At 41.8% G+C, this 23,407-nt stretch overlaps 2 protein-coding genes across 9 annotated transcripts in view; one reads left to right on the top strand and one right to left on the bottom strand.

The window, feature by feature from the left end:
* LOC109928813 (synembryn-A) overlaps positions 1-12,302 on the top strand; it is a 29,630-nt gene extending 17,328 nt beyond the window's left edge. For both annotated transcript variants that reach the window (XM_048606880.1, XM_020528743.2), the window contains 7 exons: positions 151-245; positions 2,043-2,193; positions 4,736-4,831; positions 5,235-5,379; positions 7,161-7,305; positions 7,794-7,913; positions 8,813-12,302. In XM_048606880.1, coding sequence (XP_048462837.1) covers positions 151-245; positions 2,043-2,193; positions 4,736-4,831; positions 5,235-5,379; positions 7,161-7,305; positions 7,794-7,913; positions 8,813-8,933 — 873 coding nt within the window. In that variant the 3' untranslated portion in view covers positions 8,934-12,302. The remainder of the gene's footprint in view (positions 1-150; positions 246-2,042; positions 2,194-4,735; positions 4,832-5,234; positions 5,380-7,160; positions 7,306-7,793; positions 7,914-8,812) is intronic.
* Positions 12,303-16,774: 4,472 nt separating this feature from the next.
* sirt3 (sirtuin 3) overlaps positions 16,775-23,407 on the bottom strand; it is an 18,376-nt gene continuing 11,743 nt past the window's right edge. For all 7 annotated transcript variants that reach the window (XM_048606882.1, XM_048606885.1, XM_048606884.1 and 4 more), the window contains 4 exons: positions 21,044-21,205; positions 18,934-19,146; positions 18,319-18,430; positions 16,775-17,009 (listed from right to left, as the gene is read on the bottom strand). In XM_048606882.1, coding sequence (XP_048462839.1) covers positions 18,398-18,430; positions 18,934-19,146; positions 21,044-21,205 — 408 coding nt within the window. In that variant the 3' untranslated portion in view covers positions 16,775-17,009; positions 18,319-18,397. The remainder of the gene's footprint in view (positions 17,010-18,318; positions 18,431-18,933; positions 19,147-21,043; positions 21,206-23,407) is intronic.

The raw sequence follows: 23,407 nt of genomic DNA, 5'->3' as shown, positions 1-23,407 counted from the left end.
AAGATTTTAACCCTTTGATACACACTCTGGAAAACCTTCTCTCTCAACTTAATTTTTGTCAAACATCAATGTACGTAGAAGGCATCTAAAATTTGGAGAAGTGTCTGAACTGCTAATACTTAGCTATGGTATAATTCTTTGTACCGATAGGAAGATGCTGCTCTCTATCGCCATCTTGTGGCCATTCTGCGACACTGCCTTCTTGTCAAAGCTGATGGAGAGGACAGAACGGAGGAACTGCACAGGTAGGGTCAGTATATTCCCACACTTCCCTCCTGCTTGTTACTTTCTCCCCAGTCTGAAACCTCATTTGTCTTTATGTAAACTAATCCTAAGAACTATGAGTCAGTTAGATTAGTGTCTGTATCGAACAATAACAAAATATCATAAATCCAGTTGAAAAATCGTTTGTTCGGAAATGATAGGTCAGGTTTAACTAAACTTAGTGAATTTGTTATGGAAGTAATAGAAAGTGTGGGAAAGCTCAAGGCATTAGCTGAGCTAATCAGTGCTGTGATGTGTTGGTCCCAAGAGTTATGGACCAGATTAAACCCCCCTCAAAATATTTCAAGAAGGTCGCCTGAACCCTGGCTTTTCCTTTTTTTGAAGGCAGATGTGAAGTGTCTGTTCCTAATGCAGTGCAACTGGTCAAACTTCTCGACATTAAACAAAACAGTTTATTTAAACACTGTAGTTAAAATACAACGAAAGAAGGAGGAATTTAGAATAAATTAACTATTGGAAGCTTAACAGAGTAATAGAAACAGTAAACATTACCCCTTGGCAAAAAATGGAAAATTCAGACACAGATTCTTCCATGCAGTTCTCCCATCAAGGAGGAAAAAACATCAAGAGAAAATTCAGAGAGAGTAGCAGCCAAGAGACACTAACTGAAGCTTTTAACTCTGTTGAGACCCCAATTGCTTTGATGCCACTGAAAAACCAAAACCCAGAAATTCTAATTTGTGAGAGCTGGTCGCACCCATCCAGGTTGCATTTAAAAAAAAACCCAAGACCTCCCAAGCTGTTTACTCAAGTGGTATTCAGTAGTTACCTCAACACTGCTTGTTCAATCTCTCTCTTAAAAGAAACATGAACAAAATAGCTTGTTAAATTTACAGCATGGTCACACAAATAACATCAGTTATGTGGACAGACCGGAGAAGCTACAATTTATCTCCTTGGAGCGGTGGTGGTTAAACATTTAGTAGAAGTATTCAAATTTTCATAAAGTAAATAAGGAAAAAATGTTTCTGGTGGTGGGAGAGTCAGTATCGAGAGATCACACATTTCAGATAATTGCCAAAGGAACTATAAGACAAAATTATTTCTGCGGTATTTTGGCATTTGGAATGAGCTTCCTTAACATGTTGAAATAGATTTCTGCAGATTTCTTAAGAGGCAAAGGCACATGTACGTGAAGGGAAAGAATTTTCAGGACTGTAGGGGAGGAGGATTAATTAATGGTTTTTTATTTCAAATTGCTGTCACAGGCCTGACTAACCATGTGGCTTCTGTGTGCTGCAAGATTCTATGCACAGATGAGGAATTTCCACGATTTTGCAGAATTCTTAATTTTGTAAAAGAAAATTCTGCCCTTTGATTTTTTTTTTCTCTCTCTGTTCCCAAACTACTCGAGGGGAGCTATCATCGGCCTCCTGTTCGTTGAATCTGCTGCCATTTGACTGGCTGTTATTTGGAGCAGCAGAGTTTACCTCGTCAGTAGCTGCTGCTATCATGCGAGAGGTGTGTGACTGTATGTGTCTATGATTGAGAGAGTATTGACTGTGTCTGTGTCTGTGTGTGTGTGACTATGACTGTGTGTCTATGAGATATTGGACATGTTCTCATTGTGCAAATGCAAAATTGTGTGAGGGCTGAGTTTGATCTGGGGACTATGTGCAACATTGCATTCACATGAGTGTGCGTTTGTGTGTTGGCAATGACTTGGGCCTGAGAGTGTGATCGGGGTCTACATATGCATGAGAGTGATGAGTTTCTACTAAGTGTGCTGTCCTCCCATTTGTTTCCTGTTTTCACAGTCACACGGTGAACCTGTTGGGGAATCTGCCACTGATGTGCTTGGATGTCCTGCTCACACCCAGAGTTCAGCTGGGCTCGGTTGAATATCTAGGAATGAACATGGATGCTGTCAATTTGCTTTTAGAATTCTTGGAGAAGAGATTGGATCGGGTGAGCATCAGATTGTCAACGTTCATCAAAACATTATTAGTGTTGGTAATAAAAATAGAAAAGTAGAACATTCTACTACTTTTTAAAATGCTCAAAACTTGTAAATGTTGATGCTCAGAGGAACAAGGAACACATACAGATACAACAGAAATTAGAAAGGCAGATGTGATGTGGTCCTTTTTATGAAGGGCTTGGAATATAAGAATATGGAAGTTTCCGACAGTTGTAGGCGACTTTAGTGAGACCACACCTAGAGTAATAGGTGTAATTTTGGTCTCCATATTTAAGTAAGTTTATACATGCATTGGAACTAGTACAGCAAAGATTCACCAGATTGGTCTCTGGAATGAGAGGATCATTCTGTGACAAGAGCCTGAGTAAATTGGATCTGTATTCTTTGGTAAATGTACAATACTGTGGATGCTGGAGATCTTCAAAGAAGAGTCATATCATCCTTGATATGTTAACTCTCTCTCCACAGATGCTGCCAGACCTGCTGAGTTTCTCCAGCATTTTCTGTCTGTATCTTTTGTGTTTGGAAGAATGAGATCTCCTTGAAACATCTAAAGATTCTGAAGGAGCTTGACAGGGTAAATACTGAGACTTTGTTTCCCCTGGCTAGAAAATATAGAATGCAGGGGCACAGTCTCAAGAACAGAAATGAGGGAGTGTCATGGTCCAAAGGTAAAGGTCCTCTAGTTATATATAACTTGTCTTGCATGAATAAGATAACCAGAACAATGCTAAAGTCATTGTAATAAATCAGAAGACATTGTACATGAAGGAAATAAGAAACATTAAAGCTCTCAAGTTTACCTGGAACTTCACTCATCAAAGCTTGAATGGAGTCCTTTCAATCATCACTTAGAGAGAAGACACTTTAAAAACAGCATATGCAGTCCTTTAAAATTAATCCAAAAATTGCAGATGCTGGAAATCTGAAATAAAAACAGAAATCGCTAGAGAAAGTCAGCAGATCTGGCAGCATCTGCAGAGAGGAAGCAGAGTCAACATTTCAGGTCGTGACCCTTCTTCAGAATGCAGTTCTGGATCTGAAATGTTAACTCTGCCTTCTATCCAAAAATGCTGCCGGACCTGCTGAGATTCCCTAGCAATTTCTGTTTTCGTTCTATGGAATCCTTTAGTGGGCTGGTGCCTGCATGGGATGGTGAGAGAACAGCTAAACGCCAACATCTTCCAACATCCACCCTGGCTGTCAAAACAAATGGCTACACTGACTCAAGCTCTTGTTCCAAGAAAATCGAATCTCAAGCTCTGGAATTCGAGTTGGAGCAGAACACCCTCGTTATGCTTGCTGTAAGCACTTTGAGCTCTTGGGTAGCTATTTGAGAGAGAGAGAGGGCCAGTGCTGCCCAAGGCTGGACCCTGAAGGCAAAGGCCCAGGTGATTAGAACAGTGTGCAGCCCCATCTCCTAGGCTAAGGAATGGATACATCTAAGGGGAATCAAGATAAACATGAGGCAGAAAGGAATACAAGGATGTGCTAACAGAGTTGGATGCAATCAGGTGGGAAAGGCTCGTAGTACACAAGCACCAGCTTGGACCAGTTGGGCTGCATGGCCTTTTTCTACGCTGTAGGCTGTGTAAATTGCTGGACTGAGTATCAAATTCTGAAAGTTTTCTGAAGCTGGAGCAATTGGACTGAGGTGGGATAGACAAGAAGCAAAAAGTAATAGAACATAGAACATAGAACAGTACAGCACAGTACAGGCCCTTCGGCCCACGATGTTGTGCCGAACTTTTACCCTAATCCTAAATTCTATCTAACCTCCACCCTACCTTATACTATCAACCATATGCCTATCTAATAGCTGCTTAAATGCCCCTAATGAGGCCGACTCCACTACCCTCTCCGGCAATGCATTCCACGCCCCGACCACACTCTGAGTAAAGAATCTACCTCTGACGTCCCCCCTATATCTACCTCCACTCACTTTAAAACTATGCCCCCTCGTAATAGCTACCTCCACCCTAGGAAAAAGTCTCTGGCTGTCCACTCTATCTATACCTCTGATCATTTTGTACACCTCTATCAAGTCACCTCTCATCCTTCGTCGTTCTAAAGAGAAAAGCCCTAGCGCTCACAACCTTTCCTCGTAAGACCTTCCCTCCATTCCAGGCAATATCCTGGTAAATCTCCTCTGCGCCATTTCCAACGCTTCCACATCTTTCCTGTAATGAGGCGACCAGAACTTTTCTCAGATGATGAGCTTCCTCCCCCAGCTCCAGCTCCAGCTGCAGTCTTTGAACATTGCCTTGTGAACCTTAGAAAGAGGAACATGTTTAAGGAAGGGAGAGCAGGGACATGGCATGACAGCTGCTTCAATAGGAGCTGACCCATTTTAGCTGTGAAATGTTTTATAGTAAGTATGGAAGAAACTTAGGCAAAGATTTCACCTGAATAATTGCTATCAGAATTTGGAATGGTTATCCCTGACTGTAGTGGGTCTCACAGTGTGTATGAACAATGTGGCTGGAGTTTAGTCCTTCCTGAAACACTGATGATTTCTCTTCCCTACAGGGTCACAAACTGAGGGAAACACTGATCCCTGCACTCAACTTACTAACAGAGAGTGCCCGGGCACACCGAGAGACCAGGAAATTCCTCCGCATGCGGGTAAGATTATCCATGGACAGAAAGTTCATGATTATAGGGAGACTTCTGACCTCACTGTACTCTGACTCTGCCATGCCCCTCCCACATTCTGATCCTGCCCTGTCCCTGCCTTGACCCTGTTCTGACCCTGACAGGACCCTCAGTGTCACTCAGTCATGTTCCATAACTAGGTGCCTCACAGGAAGACTCCATTTATGCCATTGGAAAGATATCCGCTGCAGTTAAACTAATGTGTGTCTGTGCATGTATACCCATGTCATGTGTGATCCTTGCATGGCATGTGTTTTCTAAATATATGTGCTTGCTGCTGACCGATGCTGTTGCCTCAGGCTCAGTTGTTAATTGCGCGGTGACTCTGTTTGCTCTGAGCATTAACAGCTGGGACTGGCTTTGATTCCTCCAGGTCCTCCCTCCACTTCGTGATGTACAAACACGACCTGAAGTGGGAAACTTACTCCGAAACAAACTTGTTCGTCTGATGACTCACATCGACACAGATCTGAAGCACTGTGCTGCTGAGTTTCTCTTTGTTCTGTGTAAGGAAAGTGGTAAGACCCTCTGATTTTCCTTGTGTTCTCGCTTAGGGTTGTTGATACGAGTCTAGAAAATTAACCAGTTGAGGTGTTGAAGGAGATGAAGTGTTTGATCAGGCATATGGGAATTAACTAATCTCTCTGGCTGGGAGGGCAGAATAACCTTACAGTTAATGCCAGGCCTTTCAGAGATGTCACAAAGCACTTTTTCACACAAACCGCATTGGAAATCTGGAACTCCCTGCCCCAAATATCTCTAGATGTTGAGGGTTAATTAGAGCTTTCAGTACTGAGATTGATAGATATTTGTTGATTTAGATAACTATAGAATTGGCTGCAAATGCTCTAAAATACCACTCACAAGTGGCATGAAGAACATGCTTGTGTGCAGAGGCAGTCAGCGTAATTGAATTGACAAGGCGGCAGAGCTATTCTCTGCTAAACGGTTCAGCCAGAAGTGTGATCCAGGACTCAAGCAGCCCGGAGCTGGCAAAGAGGAGCTTCCCCTCACTGGCAGTGTCTACTCAGTTGTCTCCTCCTTCGCTGCGTTTGGCCTGCCACCCAGCCCTCTCCAACTGACAAGCTGCTCGGGGATGGACTCTTCACAGAACCTGGGGACCATGTCTGCCAGCTGGGGCTGCTACTGCTGCTGCACTTGTTTTCCTCTCAAACCTGTACTCCCTTTCGCTGCCTCCTCGTGCAGGTTCCAGGCATGCAGCAGTAGCTGGGCATGGCCTTCCAACTCTGGGAAGAACCTCTGCAAGGGCAGGAGTGGCATTTACTAAGAAGACACAGCCAACATGGGGAAGCTTCTCTTCATGAGCTTCTGGGCCTAACACTTCCACACCTACCCAGCCACGCCCCTAAGCTTGGCCCACTCCCCTGACTTTTCCTATAGCCCTGCAATACTTTTCCCCTTTGAAAGCTACAATTGAATTTGCCTCAATCACACCCTCAGGCAATACAGTCCAGATACTAATCACTTATTGCGTTTTTTTCTCACGTCACCTCCAGGTTGTGTAGCCATTCATCTTGAATAAATGTCCTCTGATTTTTAGACTACTTCATGATTTTGAACACCTGTATCGAATCTCTCAGGGGAACAGCCAGTTTTACTGATCCATTCACAGGACTGCAGTCCCTCATCCCTGGAACCTTTCTTGTAAATTTTCCTGTACCTTCTGTATGGCCTTCGTGCCTTCCTGAAGTGCAATGCTCACAATTAGACACAATTTAAACAGTGTTTTATAAAGGTTCACCATGACCTCTGTGCCTTTGTACTCTGCCTCTATGTATTATTCACTTTTTCAAGCTAACCTGTCACTTCCTAATGATTTATGCACATGTATCCACAGGTCCCTCTGTTCCTGCACCCCTTTTAGAATTGTATTCTGTTTTATGTTGCTTCCTTTTGTTTTATGTACTCCAGGCTGCTCACAACATCCTCTCCTTTTATCCCTTTTATTCAAGCTTAACTCAAAAAGATGTTTGAGACATTGCCCTTGTTTAAAGTTGATTAAAAAGCTTCTTAATGGCTTATAATTGAATGTGCTGTACATTGTGACTGACTGAACAGGTTGCCATGGTCCTGAAGCCAATCCTTGACTTGTGCTGAGTTGTTAGACTGAAGAGTTTTCATGACAGTGCTCATGTTTCTCCATCTCTGGGGAAAGCAGAGCTAGAATTGGAGAGTGGCTGAACCTGGAGTGAGATGATCCCAACTCCTTCCCCCGATTCAGCTCATGCCTGAGCGTGCTCCCTAACTGCATCCCTCTGCTCTGTATATTCTTATTTAGTGGCAAGGTTTGTTAAATACACTGGCTACGGAAATGCAGCTGGTCTGCTCGCTGCTCGAGGACTGATGGGAGGTCGGACAGTAGAGGGAATGTATTCCGAGGATGAAGACACGGACACTGAAGAGTATAAAGAAGCCAAACCCCAGTGAGTCAATGTTCATGCAAAGTGCATTTATGTAGTGCCTGTAATGAAGTAAAATATCCCAATTTTCTTCAAGGGTGATGTTTAGACAAAATTGGATACTCAATCACATAAAGATGTAAGGGGCAGGTTGGTCAAAGAAGAAGGTTTTAAGGAGCATCTTAAAGGAAGAGAGTGGTAGATTGGTATAGGGAACAAATTCCAGAGCCAAGGGCCTGGATAACTGGAGGGAATGGCTTCAATAATGGAACATTTAGTATAGAAGATGCTTAAAAAGCCAGAAGTGTGGAGTTCTAAGGAAGGACCTATTCTGTGTCCATGATCAATCATCGTGTCAGTGATTCTGATCTTAGCTCATAAAGTGAGCTGTTGGGGCTGACAGCATCTCTAGCGTGTGAATTCCCCAAATCCTGGTGTTTTGGGGCATAGGGGAAACCTTCATTTGGAACAGTCTCTGAAACCTTTTCCCTCATGATATGTGTGCGTTGTAGCATCAATCCTGTAACTGGTCGAGTGGAGGAGAGGGCTGTGAATCCCATGGATGAAATGACAGACGAGCAGAAGGAATATGAGGCCATGAAACTGTTTAACATGTTTGACAAGCTATCCAGGTAAGAGGGGCAATGGAGTACTGATAATGTAGCATTGTTGATGACTAGTTTTTATACTTATTGTAAGAATACATATTGTCCCTAATAAAGCTGTTCTTTTTTGAGTTTACTGAAGGAACCTGGTGTAACTCTGTTTTTGTTCTGGATACTAACAAAAAGAAAAAAATTGACCATTTTTGTGACTAAATAAAACATTTATACTTTTGGTACAGTTTGTGGAGTAATGGGGTCTTACACTCCTCCTGTCAGAGTTACAACAATTCCTTCACCCTGTAATAAAATCTTATTAATCTCTTAAAGGTCAAAATGAAAAGTAACATAAGATTCTTAACAGTGCCTAAAATAAGCAGTGGGATCAAAATTGGTGTGTGTGATATTAATGTGACATAAATTCCAAATAAAATCGCATGATCTTCAATTGCCAACATGTTTCAAGCAAATAGACTCTTTCATTGTTCAAATACAGCTAAAGTGGAATTTGATCCAACGGGTTAATGTCACAGAGTGAGATTCAACCTGATAGTTTCTTACTGGTCTCCCTTGGACTATCCACACTTCCATTGAATGAATTGGTTGAAAGATTCATGTCTTCGTTTCGGGTTTCTGGGCTGCAGGGTGTACAGCAGTGATTTAATTACAGCTGTCGCTATGTCCCAGATTTCCTGATGTCAAATAGTACTATTTCAGGGTTAGAACGGAACAACATTAGAGAGCCCCATCCAGGATAAGGGTCTCACCTGGACTAGGACTGAGGGAGCTGGCCTTTCCACTGATGCTCACATCCAATGAACAAGTTATTTTTAAAAACATGAAAGCATTGATTGACCAGATGCATGTTCACCCTTCTTGTATCTTGTTTTCTTCATAACCACAATTCTGCTGTTTTGTTTAATACACAGGGAGCAGATAATTCAGCCAATGGGAGTGACGCCAGACGGGAAACTAGCTCCTTTGGAAGAGATGATGCAGCACATGGTGGAAGTGCAAGAGACATCAGACTCTGACTCTGATTCAGACTGAAACAGCTGAGTGAGAGAATGTCTGTGGAGGTGACTGACTGCTCAATGAGTTTTGTCACTGTTAGTTTCCATGCTGGTAGATATGTGACTGGTAGCTTAGTGTAGTCTGTTGTCCCAGTAAAGGGTTCTGGGGCGTCATGGACAGGCCTGAAGTCTTAACATGTTTTGTTGAGAGTACTGAGGTGCCTCCAAATATCTAAATGCTCATAACTGTTGAGGTAACTCTTCCATCAGAGCAATAAAATTACACTATATGGTGAATATTTATAATTATTTTGTGAAAGAATTTTTGTCAATGAACAAACATTGATAGGTTATCAATGTTAAGCAAAGAATAAATATAGCTGGCATCCTCACCGTTAGCTTCCGAAACTTTTGCCAGTGGTATAGGTACCAACCCAGCTGGTTGGTCTGGAATGTGGCCCTCTGAACGGATGCTGCCCCCCCCCCCCCACCCCACTGTAGGTGTCTTGCCAACCCAGCCAACTGTCCAGCATAAAACCCCTCACAACTGGACATTGTACCAACTGGCCATTAGTCTGGCATGAGCCACGTTGGCCATTGGTTCTGTTTGCAACCTTACGTCTAGTCTGACCCCTGATGCCTTTCCGAATTCCTAATGAGACAAGGCCATCTATCTCCGCTGCCTTACATCCTCCCGCGCCCCCCATCTGTCCCCATTCTCTCAACCTCCCCACCCTTTAATAAGGAGAATAAACTTTCTCCAGGTTCCTGGTCTGTCACATTTTATTCTAGCTTTTAAATTAATAATTTATCATAATGTTTAAAGAATGGGAGGATACTGAACTCACCAAGAACAAGTATAGGTGATGAACTGAATAGCCAGCATCTGTGCTGAATTTTCCATTATGTGATGCGTGTCTGTTGTGAAATATTGATAGAGGAAATTAACAGGTAATAAAATCCCAATTGATTTTCATCAGATGGCCTGAGAGTCAGCATGTCAGAATGCAGCATATACCAGAGACTGACTCCTTTTCTAGGAAAAGATATCTAGTCTATTCTTAATCTTAATACATCCCCTATCTGTGCAACCGGAATAATCCATTAATAAGGACTGTATCAAGCCCAATCATTACTTGATTAACCTCTATAAAATCTGTGTACACTTGGAGGAAAAATATACAAGAACCTTGAGCCTGTCTTTTCAGTTGCATCCGCAATCCACTGAAGTATTGAATTCCCTTCGATTGAAGAAATTTCTCCATATCTCAGTCCTAAATAATCAGTCCCTTATCCTGAAACTGTGCCAGCTTGTTCTGGATAACCTAGCTAGGGGAAACAACCTCTCCATGTCTCCTCTGTTAGCCCCTATAGAATTTTATATGTTTCAATGAGGTCATTTCTCAATCTTCTAAACTTTAGAACATATAGGTCTAATTCACTCATATTCTCAAGGTCGGACAACCTTTTCATCCTGGAACCTTTAGTGAACCTTTACTCTCCTGCCTCCAATGCAAGTATTCCTTTGTCTAGATACAGAGACCAAAACTGCAGAACATTTCAGGTGTGGACTCAGCAAATCCCATTCATTTGTAACAAGACTTTTCTATCCATTGCAAGAAAAGGCATTGTGCTGTTTGCTTTCCTAATTGCTTGCTGCATGCCAATCTATTGTGTTCCTTAGATAAGTACACTCCCATTTCTCTGAACATCAACATTTAGAAGTTTCCCACCTTTTGAAAAAATATTTCTTCTATTCTTACGGCCAAAGTGAATCATCTCACAACACATTATATTTCATTTGTGGGTTTGTTGTCCAATCACTTAACGTGCCTGTATTTCTTTGCAACCTGTTTATGTCTTCCTCACAGCTTTGATTACCACCTAACTTTGTAGCATCAGCAAAATCTTCTGACACATTTCTCTCTGTCTCTTCATTTGTCATTGATACAGATTGTGAATTGCTGAGGCCCCAGCATTGACCCTTGCAGCACACCACAAATTACAGCCTGCCAACTTGAAAATTCTCCATTTATACTTACTCTTTTATGCTGCCATTAACCAGTCCTATATTTGGGATAATATACTACATCCAATTTTGAGTCCATTAACCTTTGTGTGGCACTCTATTGAATGCCTTTTGGAAATCCAAGTATACTATATCCACTGGTTTCTGTTTATCTGCCATACTAATTCTGCCCTTTAAAAATTTCTAATGAATTTGTCAAACAGGATTTCCCTTTTGTAGAACCATGTTGACTTGTTCTAATCATACAATGCTTTTCTTAGTGCAGTAAGACTTCCTTAATAATAGATTCCATCACTTTTCTGATGATGGATGTCAAGCTGACTGGCCTGTACTTCCTTGTTTTCTCTCTCTAACCTTTCCTGAGCAGTGGTGATAGGCTTGCTGACTTCCAGAATGTAGGGAATTTTGGAAAATCATAGCCATTAGTGTGATGTGATCTAAACTCATGGCTTTGAAACTGATAATTGCATATCCTCTAGGTTAGCACAGTATAGATCAATGGGAGTAAGTGATGTCCTTGTGTTTTGAAGCAAGATCTGTCCTATCCAGATAGAAGATACATAGAGGTTCTCCAGTATCCCAGAACATGGGTGGCAGTTGGGTAATTGAGGGATTGTAAGGTGAGAAATAGCAAAGGAAGAACATCTCTGATAGACATGGAGTACCTTTTCTTTACAGGACTCTGACTCTATGACTCATCTCTGTTCCAGCAGCATGACAGTAGAAGCCTCTCACTCTATCGCCCTGATGCTGTCACTCCATGCACCTCCACAAGCACCTGCCCATTTTACACCTTCAGCCCGTCAAGATGCTCTTCACTCCGCACACCTTCAGACTTGATAATTGTTTCAGTTAAAGACTTGGGGTACATCACTGAATTTCAATTACAAGAGTTTTGAGTTTCCTTCTCTCTTTCCGCATCCACAGAATTGCATTCTGACTCAGGCAATGATACCTGACAACAAGACAAACAGGAATAAGGGAACTGTAATGAACGTGGTTGATATGGACTTTTAGAAATTATTTTTAAGGTTCCTGTAAGAGATAGATGGGAAAGATATCAGCACCTGGAATGAATAGAAATGTAGCACATTGTCAGATAATTGGGTCAGAATAAAGGGGAGATTCTTGGCTGGGAAGATAGTGAGAGATAGTGCCCCATGAAGATTGTGGTTGGTTTCCTCTTACACAGTGATGATCTAGTCTTGGGAATCGAGAAAATAATGCTCAAAAATTTAGTGGTGTAGATTGTACAAGATTGTAGGCAAGCACATAGAAAAAGAATCTGGAATTAAGGGTTTAATGATGATGATGATGAAACATTGTCGATTGTCAGAAAAACCCACCTGGGTCACTAATATCCTTTGGGAAGGAAATCTGTTGTCTTTATCTGGTTTGGCCTACATGCGACTCTAGACCCACAGCAACATGGTTGACTCTTAACTGCCTTCTGGGCAATTGGGCATGAGCAATAAATTCTGGCCTGACCCATGAGTAAATAAAACAAAACATATAGGCTGGTGATGGTGAGTGAAGGCTCTCGGGAGAGGCAAGCAAATGCAGTTCAAAGTAGAAACATATGAAATAAAAGTTTGAAAAGAAGAACAGGGGAACAAAATTCAATAAAAATGTGAGATTTTAAACAGAACAATGACCTTAGTAAGATAACAGAGGTCATTAGCAGCGTAGCACAGATAGACAAAGCCAAGAAAAGACATATGGAATCTATGGGGGGGGGGGATATGGCAGTGACTCTCAAAGTCTGACTCTAATTATAAACCTATCAGAGACCTGATAGAAACAAAATACTGCAGAAGCTAGAAATCTGAAATTAAACAGAAAATTCTGGAAATACTCTGTAGGTGAAGCATCGCCGCATTTTCTGTTCCTATATATTTTTCTGGTGATTGGCCATTCTCCTGAGTAACCTGTAAGTTATTATGAATGTAAGAAACCTGCAGCTTCAACATCATTCCTCCCGCTGAGTGTTATTAACAGAAAATGGGTTTGCATCTTTGACAAACAAAAGTTTATATCTCCTGGTTTCTACATAATTGTAATTGAATATTTGCTACGTCTGTGGATCATGGCTATTTTCTTAATATTTTATGTCTTGCTTTAAAGCAACTGTCCACAAGTTTATAAAGGTTCTTTTTTATGCAAAAATTATTGCAGCACTGGATAAGTTAAACCCAAAACTAACTTTCCCTGACCTAGATGACAGTGAGACGAATCTGACCCGAAGACAGACCCCAACTGACTGACTGATAGAGACTCTGTCTAATACTAATCCCAGTCCTAATGCTGACGCCATGTGACCTGATCCTTTCCACCTCTGACCTATCTGATACTGTCAAATGCTGACCCCAGCTGGTTCTGACCCTGATACAGAGTCTTGTCCAGTTTGATTTGCTCTTGTACTTTGTTTCCAGGAACACTTTGGATGAATTACAGATACATACAGAACAAGAAAATTTTATCTGTTATATGGTGAATTGTTCATTGGTTTTGTCCCCACTTAACACAGAAAATAAAAAGGCGTGTTTCAATTTTTAATATAATAAATAAAAAAAGTTGAAATGAAAACTGACTCTGAGATCCGCTTGCTTCTTATATGTACAACAGATATTTCTTTAAAAAATCTGAATCTCAAATGTCGAATACTTGTAAATGACATCTATCACTGTGAGAATGGACCAACATAAACTGAATGGTGGGTGGTGGCAGAGAAACCCTTCACTTCCCAGCAGAGCAGTCACATCACCTTCCTGGAGTGGGAGGAAAAGCCTCTCAGCGTTTCCTTTGTTTGGTTTTGTTTCTGTGTGTGTGTGTTTGTGTTTGTGATGGGTTGAGGGGATGGGTTTGGAAGATCCCGTCCCTTCCCATATCTGACCTGGGGCGTTTTTGACCTGAGTCTGATGAAGGAATGGAGAGCTATCTATAGCAGTTTGCAGCTGACACTTTGTTACTTCCTGTTCCCATCTATATAATTTACTAACAAACACTGATCAATGAAGTAGGTGAACAAAATGGCAACAGACTATATGAGTTTTTTTTTATCATCTGTAAACTTAGAAATTTGTATGTTGCAAGTCTCGGTGATGAACTTATATATCAAAAAGACCAGAGGTCCCAATTCCTGCTCCTGGAGAACACCCAACGATACATTTCCTTCCAGTCTGAAAAACAACCATTCACCACTATTCTCTCCTTTTTGTGTTTCAACCAATTTTGCATTCCACATTGGCACCGCCTTTTAATCTCACAGGTTTTGACTTTGCTTACATGCCTTTTACATTTATTTTGGTACTTTGTGAAATGCATTTTGAAAATGCTTATGTACTGTTCTTATTGCACTAATCTTGTCCAGCGTTTCGATCATCAAGGGTGAGAGTGACCAACACCAAAAGGTCTGAAAACATTTTATTATAAGGAATCGTAATTATAATATTTTCTATGATCTGAATTGAAATACAAATACTTCTAGGCCAATTCAAATGGCTGTAATTATTGGATTTCAAGTGGGTATTAAAAAAAACATTATTTTTCCCTTGTTTATATTACTGTCAGGACTGTTAACTAAAATCAATAAACTGACCTAAACATTTCAGCATTCAATGCAGTTAATGAATGTAATACAGGATGAAGTCCAAACTAAACTAGCAAGTCACCTTGCTAGATTATGTACAAGTGAAATAAAGGAAAGGATAATGGTAAACATTTTCAAATTTTAATTCATCACGCTCTTGAGAGCAATTATTGATGGGCAACAAAGGCTGACTTTGACATTGATGCCCACATCCTATGAATAAATGTATACATAAAGTACTCTTGAAAATTGTGACCTCAGCAAAAACAATAAGCTTTGTAATATTTGGTATGATATTGTCTTTAAGTTCACTCATTAAAGATCAACATAATGTAAACAGCCATGCTATTTAAGTACCGGTCAATTTCATCTATGCTGTCCAATTTCCATGGTGACAGAAGACTCAGTGATATCCCTCTTTCTCACACCCACCCACACATTGTCAACAACTCCTCTCCCACCTCCACAGCATCCCCACATACATCTCTTCTCAACATGACTCTCCCTACATTCAACCACTAACTCAATATTCTCTCTTTTGAAACCTCCATTCCCCACTCAGTCCTCTACTCCTGCCCTTTTCGAGTCAAAGAGGTCACAATTGGTGGCAGATTAAGGACAGATGAGCTCAGTGACAGCTCCCTGAGTCAGGCAACGGCTGAACAAAGATTTTAAAGGGTAAAATTCTGCGATCCAAAAGTCAGAATGCTGACAAAACAGTAGTCATTTCTGATCCCAGCAATCACAGATGCATTAAAGATGAAGACACATAACACAGGGGAAATAAACCAATAGAAAGCTTTGCTGACTGGATGACAGAACACTGTTGCAGATGAGTTGGACCAAATGGCTTGTTGTTATGCTGTGCAGAGTTCAATATGGAAGTGTGAGGTCATTCAATCCGATTTAAGAAAGACCAAATTACAGTATATTTTAACTGAGGAGAAGACTGGAACCGTGGAGGTGGAGGTGGGGGTGGGGGTGGGGGTGGGGGGATGTGCAGAGCAATTAAGAGATCCATGCATGGGAATCAGTAAAAACCAGCACAATGATGCAACAAGCAATCAGAAAGCTAAGATCAAACTTCATCTAGAATAACTTAACATCTGGAATAAAGTTATTAAATGCCTCTTGAGCAGGTGGGAATTGAATCCAGGCCTCCTAGTCCAGAAGCAGAGACACTAACATCGCACCACAACAGCCCTTCAGGGGTCAAGATAATTTCAAATCAACCAGCTCAGATGAGGTCTTACACGCCTGTGCAGCAACTGTGATTTGAACTATCACTGTGCCACAAGAGCCCTCCTTCAGGGCTCAATTGTTCTCTTTTAATATATCCAGAAGTGTTCTTACACATAAGTGAACACTTTAGCATCACAAATCACCCATACATAATATGTTTTTTCGTCTATTAACCACCACCAATCAATCACTCTGTTTTCCAATTGACTTTTGTGGTCAATAACAAATTATACGATTGAGACCAGCTGATCTTTTTGAGACTATCTGTTAACATCAAGGGGTATTGGAACATTAAAGTTCAGCTTAGCCATGATCCAATGGAATGGCCGAACAGGCTCTAGCGGCTGATTCTTACTTTTCCCATTTTCCTACGTTTATCCTGTGCATGTTCATAAGGACTCCTTATAGACTCAGCAAATTCTGAGGAGTCCCAGTAAATACTGCGCATGCCAAAGACTGCCTGTTAGTATCAACACATTCCCTGGAATGCTTGGTAATTGCTGACGCACTCCCCTGGAAATGCTGTACACATGGAGAGACCAACTATTAATACTGACACATACCCCAGAAAACCTGGTCATTGATTACCTCATGAAGCCACTATAAATGCTGGACACACTCAGAAACCATGTGTTAGTCTTGGCACACTCCCTAGATACTCCTTGTTAATACTGACACACTATCAGGGATCTCTTGTACACATATGTGATACTGATTAACAAAGATAGCACAGAGGGTCTAGAAAATGTTAATTATGAGAATATAGAAACAACTTGTGGAAATGTTATGTTTGAGGAGGGCTGGATAGAAACTAGGCACTACCACCACCAACCCCTTTCCCTTCCTCACCCTGCACCCTGCAAGTGAGGCACATAAGGTTAAAACCTATTGATTAAAGAGGTTTCATGCTGCTTTGGGTGGGTGGCTGAGGTACAAGCTGTCCATCATCCTGAAAACAATATTAACTGTACATCTGGAAATTGGATAAGAATCACAACATTCATTCACAGTCATTGTGTCTGATCAGCTGGAATCCAATGGTTTATTTACAGACTTTTTTTAAATTTACTTTGAGGTCGAAATCTAAGAGGGATCTCAATTCCATTCTGCTACTTCCTGCCTTACTGATCTTGGCCTCAGACTTTCCAAACGTTCAGTTAAGACTGAAGGGATTTAATCAATTCCAAGAAGTGTCTATAGAAAATACTCAGAAGTAGGCAATTTCTGGATCTTACTCTGCAGAGAAGCTGAATCTAGGGGAAAAAAGGAGGAAAATTATTAAAATCTGCCATTAAATATGGAAAAGTCTGGTATGCCACACGCCTACGCTCTTCAGATTTCACTCTACTCCAGACACATTATGATTTTTTTTTAAAACAAAAGCCCACCATTAACCCAGAGACTGAAACTTGCTTTTCACGGCAATTTTCCCCCAAAAGACCTTGGCAATGTGACAGCAGCCACAAAGGTCTGGATCTGTTAATGTACAGAAGCTTTTCATGTTGCAAGACATCCACCAGGCATGATTCTCACAACTAACCTGGTCTGATTTCCCCTTGGCCTCCATCCCTAAATACTGACACACACTAATTGAGCAAGAGGTTTTTATGCAGATGATGCAAAACTTGGAAGCATTATGAACGATGAGGAGCATAGCGATAGACTTCGAGATGAAATTGGAGGCAGATTGAATGGTGAATTTAATGCATAGAAGTATCAAGTAATACATTTTGGGAGGAAGAATGAAGAGAGGCAATAGAGGCCTGGTGAAGGTGGCAGAGCAGATTGGGAGAATAGGTAACTAGACATATGGGCTTCATAATTAGCTTCATACCTAGAGTATAAAAGCAAGGAAAGTTAGTTAAAAATTTAAAAACACCGCTTGGCCTCATCTGGAGTACAGTGCCCAGTGTTATTTATCCTATTATCAATACTTGCTCCATTTAAAGTTCTTGCGGCTTTGTCTGTACATATCCCAATATCTGTATTTCTCTCACTAAATTTATTTTCCTAGCATGAGTATCTCTACTTGACCCGTTAAATGTACATGCCCTATTATTGGTATTCCCCTCATTAATTTAACCAATAATTCAGCAGAAAGTCAAATGATAACCACGAGTTCCTAGACCTAGGAACAGGAGGCCATTCAGCCCCTTGGATCTCCTGAACATTCAAAAAGATCTGCTCTACAACTCCATTTACAACCCCTTACTTCAATGTATTCTTGCACCAGTGGGAGAGAGGCAAAAGCATTCATTACAGCTTACCAGGGTAGGGGCAGAAATCACAGGTTCCAGTGCTGCTCCTGGCTAGGGTCGCCCACCCCTGACCCATACACAGCAATCCCTCCACTTGTTTGAACACAAAGGACCCTCTAGGACCCCAGGCACCATTTACTGGACCCTAATATATCCCTTCCCACAAACCCCATTCCCATACCGGTCCCCATATCCCTGGGAGAGAAACCCAATAACACCTACAAAATCTAAACTCTAAATATTTTCCAAAAAGTGGTGTGAAATCTAAACATGTTTTTGGAATTTTCAAATTATGATTACTCACTCATAATAAAAACTTCAAAATTCCAGGATTATTTTATTTCAAAGAGCTTGTAAGGGAATCCTCTTCACAAGGCATCAATTCACTCTGAATGCTGAATGATATCCCTGTCCAGCTGCGAAGAGAAAGCAAGGATTAACCAATCAATCAGTGCTTATGCCATGCGCTGTCTGCACACAATCTGTCTGTATCCCATGTCTAATTCACCCTGTATTTGTCAATGCCACCACGATTGTCTGCACTCATGTGTTTGCTGCCATTTTTGTTTGTGTCCCATTTCTGTTTCCATCCTTTCCCATGTCCCATGTCTGTCTGCACCATATGTCTGTCTATTTTCCCCCATATCTGCTCGTGTTCCATGTCTGCTTGATTCCCATGTCATGTGTCCCATTTCAACTAACACCCAATGTCTGTATGAGTGAATCTACTGGGTAGTGAATGGAGCAAACAGGTCAGATCCCTTTTCATGTCACGCCTGATGGGCCTCCTGCTCATCTTCTCACCAGTAGATATGAGATCAGTACCACTGCTGGAAAATGGACAATGATTGTCTACTGTTGTTAGTGATTAGATAAGTGTAGATGTACTGTAGTTTGTTACTGGACAATGAGTCAGTACCTTTTCATGCTCTGTAGCGAGCAGGTTATTCACTTCCTCATGCCATCCCAACATCTCGGAAAATTTCTTCACTCCTGTTACAATATCTCCCAGTTCCACAACATCATTGGTTCTCAGTGGATTCCGAGTGACTGATCCCACCAAATCTTGGTTGAAGAGGACACGAGGAACAGATTCCCTCACCATCTCCGACAAACTTGCAAATGGCTCCACCTGAAAAATTCTCATTGGTTTAGATGGTCACCAAATACAATCTGCTTCAATTGCTCATTGCCACTAACACTCCTGGCTAAACACTAACCACTCAACTCTCATTCCACACCCATCAAACCTCACTCCTCACCCCTCTGACCTCAAACTTCATACATCACACTCACCCAACGCCCTTTCAGCCTTTGTTCCCAGCCAACCTCATTCCTCCTACTCCTCAAACCCCATATCTCACCCCTCCATTTCCCCTCACCTTAAAAATCCATGTCCTGCAGTTGCAGTTTTATTAGCGAAAGCGCATGTGTGAGGTTATTGTCAGATTACCAACCCACTCTAGGAAAAATATTTTGCACTTTAAATATTATAATCAGGCTGAGTCTCATTGTTCTCCAACATTTTACCTCGAACTGTTGTCATCTGTTGAAACCTGACAGCCTCATTCAGGACATTTGTTTACCTCTGTGTCTGGTGGCTGGGAACTCAGAATTTGCCACAACCTCTAATCCAGCCACAATCTTTGTCACAAGGCTTTGATCACCCAGAACTGAGGCCACCCTTCTCATCCCCATCACCTCGAGACCCTGGGATTGACAGCATCCACAAGATCAATTACCATTCCCTTCCTGATATCACTCAACTCCACATTACATCACTGTATACCCCATAACAATCAAATCCTCTCAATTGACAACCACTAACCCCTGCTCCCTCTCCCAGCTTGTACCTTGTCCTTCGGCCTCCCATGAACTGGTTCTCCACCCAACAGACCGAGATTGTCAATGAGGCTGGGTTCCAGGCCGAAACTGATCAGTAATGTCACATGAAGCCTGACGTTAAAACTCCCAGTGGCTTCAGGGCATTTAAAATTCAGGGCCTGATTCAGTACCGAAAATTAGGCTAATGTTTTAATAAAACAGATGATCATGCAGTTGGGCAGAGACATAATGTTCACTCATACAGATTGCGAAGATTCAGAGGTCCCTAAGCTCAGACCCTAAAGCAGAGGAATATTATTAGAATTTGAGAGGTCAATAAATGCCAATATGGAAAGGGTGGGCTGAATGGCTACTTTTCATATTTTAACTCCAGTATGTTTCTTGTAACATAGCAGTAACGTATGCTATAAGGGTAAGGTGAAGTGAGTCAAAGACAAAGCTTATTGAATAGAATCTGAAGTCTAGGTTAAAGGACTAGGTAGTAGGATCAGAATATATAGTTAGATATAGGGTTAGGGAGCAAAGTTTAGGATCAGAGGAGTCAGGAATAAGATCTGGGGTACAGGCTCAGATGCCATGTTCAAAAAACGACAATACGGTGAAACTGCTCTGAGTCATAGTCACACAAGAGAAGAAAGTCTCGACTGTGTTCAAGAACTATTTAACCAAAAGAGGCTTGAGTCACGTCTTCACATGCTCACTTTCCAGAAGGGTTATTTGAAAGGAATACTGAATGGTGTTCTTTGCTCCCATCCCCAACAGGATATTGGCTGAATTCAGCTCATTCAAAACATACTCCATCCTTCCACAAACACTAATGTACGCAGAAGTCAAAAGGTATTCCCCAGCACCCTCGTCCTCCATGACTCCAATCACTTATGCTTTTCAGTTCAAATCCCTGCCCTCATTAAGAAGATATACAACATTCCACCTGGAATTTTGATCTGAATTTTGTTCTCAAGGTTCTGGAATGGGACACGAACCCACGGCTTCTGAGCTAAAACAGACTATTATAAACTGCAATGTAGCCAATCACTGAGACCAAGATAGAGATTCTACAAGCGATAAGGTGATGTTCCTTCCCAGAAAATGTAGGGGAAATTTCTAACAACCATCCCCCAATTCAGAGCCTATACCAGTCACTGTCATGCCAGTGTCAGATCAGTATCTAGTCAGTATCTCACCTCAAGTGATGTCCCCAGGATGATGAGCAGGTCTGCCAAAGGCAAATCAATGATGTACTGGTGGAACTTTACAGGCAGCTGTTCCCCGAAAAAGATAATGTCGGGTTTAATGACCCCAAAGCAGGAAGGGCAGTGAGGCACCTTCCTTTCCATGACATCTCCCTGCAAACCAAACCCAGGCAGCAAAAGAGTTAGGAACACATGAACACTCCAAACATTATACAGCACAGTCACTTCATCAGCCAGGTCAAACCTCTCCCTTCACTACCTTCCCATCTTGGTCTCCCTCACCCAATCATCTCTCCTGTTAATATCCCTTATCCCTGACCCCATTACCCCTTATGCCCTGAACACCCTTCACACCTTTTCTCATTCCCTTTACATCATTATCCCTTCCCCTCCTGGCCTTGGTTCCTAAACTCCTCTCAATATAACCCTTACCCTGTCCTTTCAATCCCTCGCAATACCTCTTGCACTACATCAGCCGTTACCAGGTAACTATTTACAACCCTCCAGTTTACTGTCATCATTATCTCCCAACTTGCATCTTCCATCTCATTCATCTCGCTCGCATTTGCCCTTGCATTATTGCCTCACCTCTTCACCCCCTTCCTCACCACCTCACAGAGTATACCCCTCTCACTCCGTATGCTCATCCTGCTAATACCCACCCTCCTTCACTCCTCATCTTCCTCCATTTCCCCTTCTCCTTTTTCTCTCATTATCTCCCTTCCTATTTCCCCCAGCCTCATTCCACTCCACTCTCTCTGACACAGCAATCCTTTAGTCCTGTTCCCTGGGCCCTAAGACATTCAGCATTTTCTGGAAAACTGGAGTTAATAAGAATCAGGAGAAAATTCACCACTGGTTGGAGTCATACTGAACACAAAGAAAGGTGGTTCTGATTGTTAGAGATCAATCACCTAAGCCCCAAACTATAACTGCAGAAGTTATTCAACCATCCTCAGCTCCACCACAGAAATACCAGGCAATGCACATTTCCAACAAGAGGGAATCTAACCAAATCCCCTTGAAGTTCACAGAATTACCATTGCTGAAACCTCAACATCCTGGGGAAATAACACTGTACTGGTAATTCAGAGGATCAGGGTAATGTGCTGGGATGGTGGATTCAAATCTAACCACGACAGCTTGTGGAACTTGAATTCAACTAATAAAGCTGGAATTGTAAAAATTAGTCTCTGCAATGATGAACATTAAACTATCATTGACAGTTGTAAAACACTAACTGTTCACTAAAGTCATTTAGAAAGGAAATCTTCCATTCTTACCTGCTCTGGAATACATGTGACTCCACATCCACAGTAATATAATTAATCATTGTCCTCTGAAATGGCCAAGCAAGCCATACAATTCAAGAGCAATTAGAGATGTGTAACAAATGTTAGCCCCATCAATGATTCCCACAGCCAATGAAAGAATAAAGAAGAGAAAAAACTGAACTGTACCAGCCATGTAAGTATTGTGGTTACAAGGCTAGGAATTCAACAGTGACTAATACACCTTCAGTCTCCCACAGCCTGGTCACCCTCAACAAGGCACAGAATATGAGTGTGAAGGAATACTCCCCTCTCATCTGGATACATAATGATCCAACAGCACTCAAGATGGTTAACACCATGTAGTTTAAAGCAGCCTACTTGAACTGGACCCATCTATGCTGTTCATTCATTCACTCCCTTTGCCACTATGAACAGTGGCAACTGTTTGCTTCAGCCACAAGATGCATTGCAGAAACTCACTATCATTCCTTTACTAGCACTTATCAAACCTATGACTCTACCACCCGGAAGGGCAGGTCGGCAGGAATATAGGAACACCATCGGCTACAAGCTCCCCACAAAGTCACGCAGCATCCTGAATTAGAAAGATATCATTTTCCTTCACTGTCCCTGGGTCAAAATTGTGGCACTTCCACCCTAACAGTATCTATATGGACCCCACACTCCAAGGGCTGCCGCTGTTCAACAAAGCAGCTCAGCACCATCTTCACAAAGACCAGCAGGGATAAATAGGTGAGAAAATTTGAGTCCAGCTAATGTAGATCACACATGGAATGTATTTGGGAGGTGTACAGAGCTAATCGGAAAGCAAATGATTCTTCGACTGTTGAAGACACTGTACACAGACTGACAGCCAGGCACTGAATTATTCCTAAAGGAGAACCAAAAGAACTGCGGATGCTGTAAATCAGGAACAAAAACAAAGATGCTGGAGAAGCTCAGCAGGTCTGGCAGCATCTGTGGAGGAGAAAACAGAGTTAACGTTTCGGGTCCGGTGACCCTTCCTCAGAATGCCTGAGGAAGGGTCACTGGACCCGAAACATTAACTTTGTTTTCTCCT

Source organism: Rhincodon typus, chromosome 17 (genome assembly GCF_021869965.1).
Source record: "Rhincodon typus isolate 14 chromosome 17, sRhiTyp1.1, whole genome shotgun sequence".
NCBI classification, from domain to species: domain Eukaryota; kingdom Metazoa; phylum Chordata; class Chondrichthyes; order Orectolobiformes; family Rhincodontidae; genus Rhincodon; species Rhincodon typus.
This window is presented reverse-complemented; position numbering and strand designations above follow the sequence as displayed.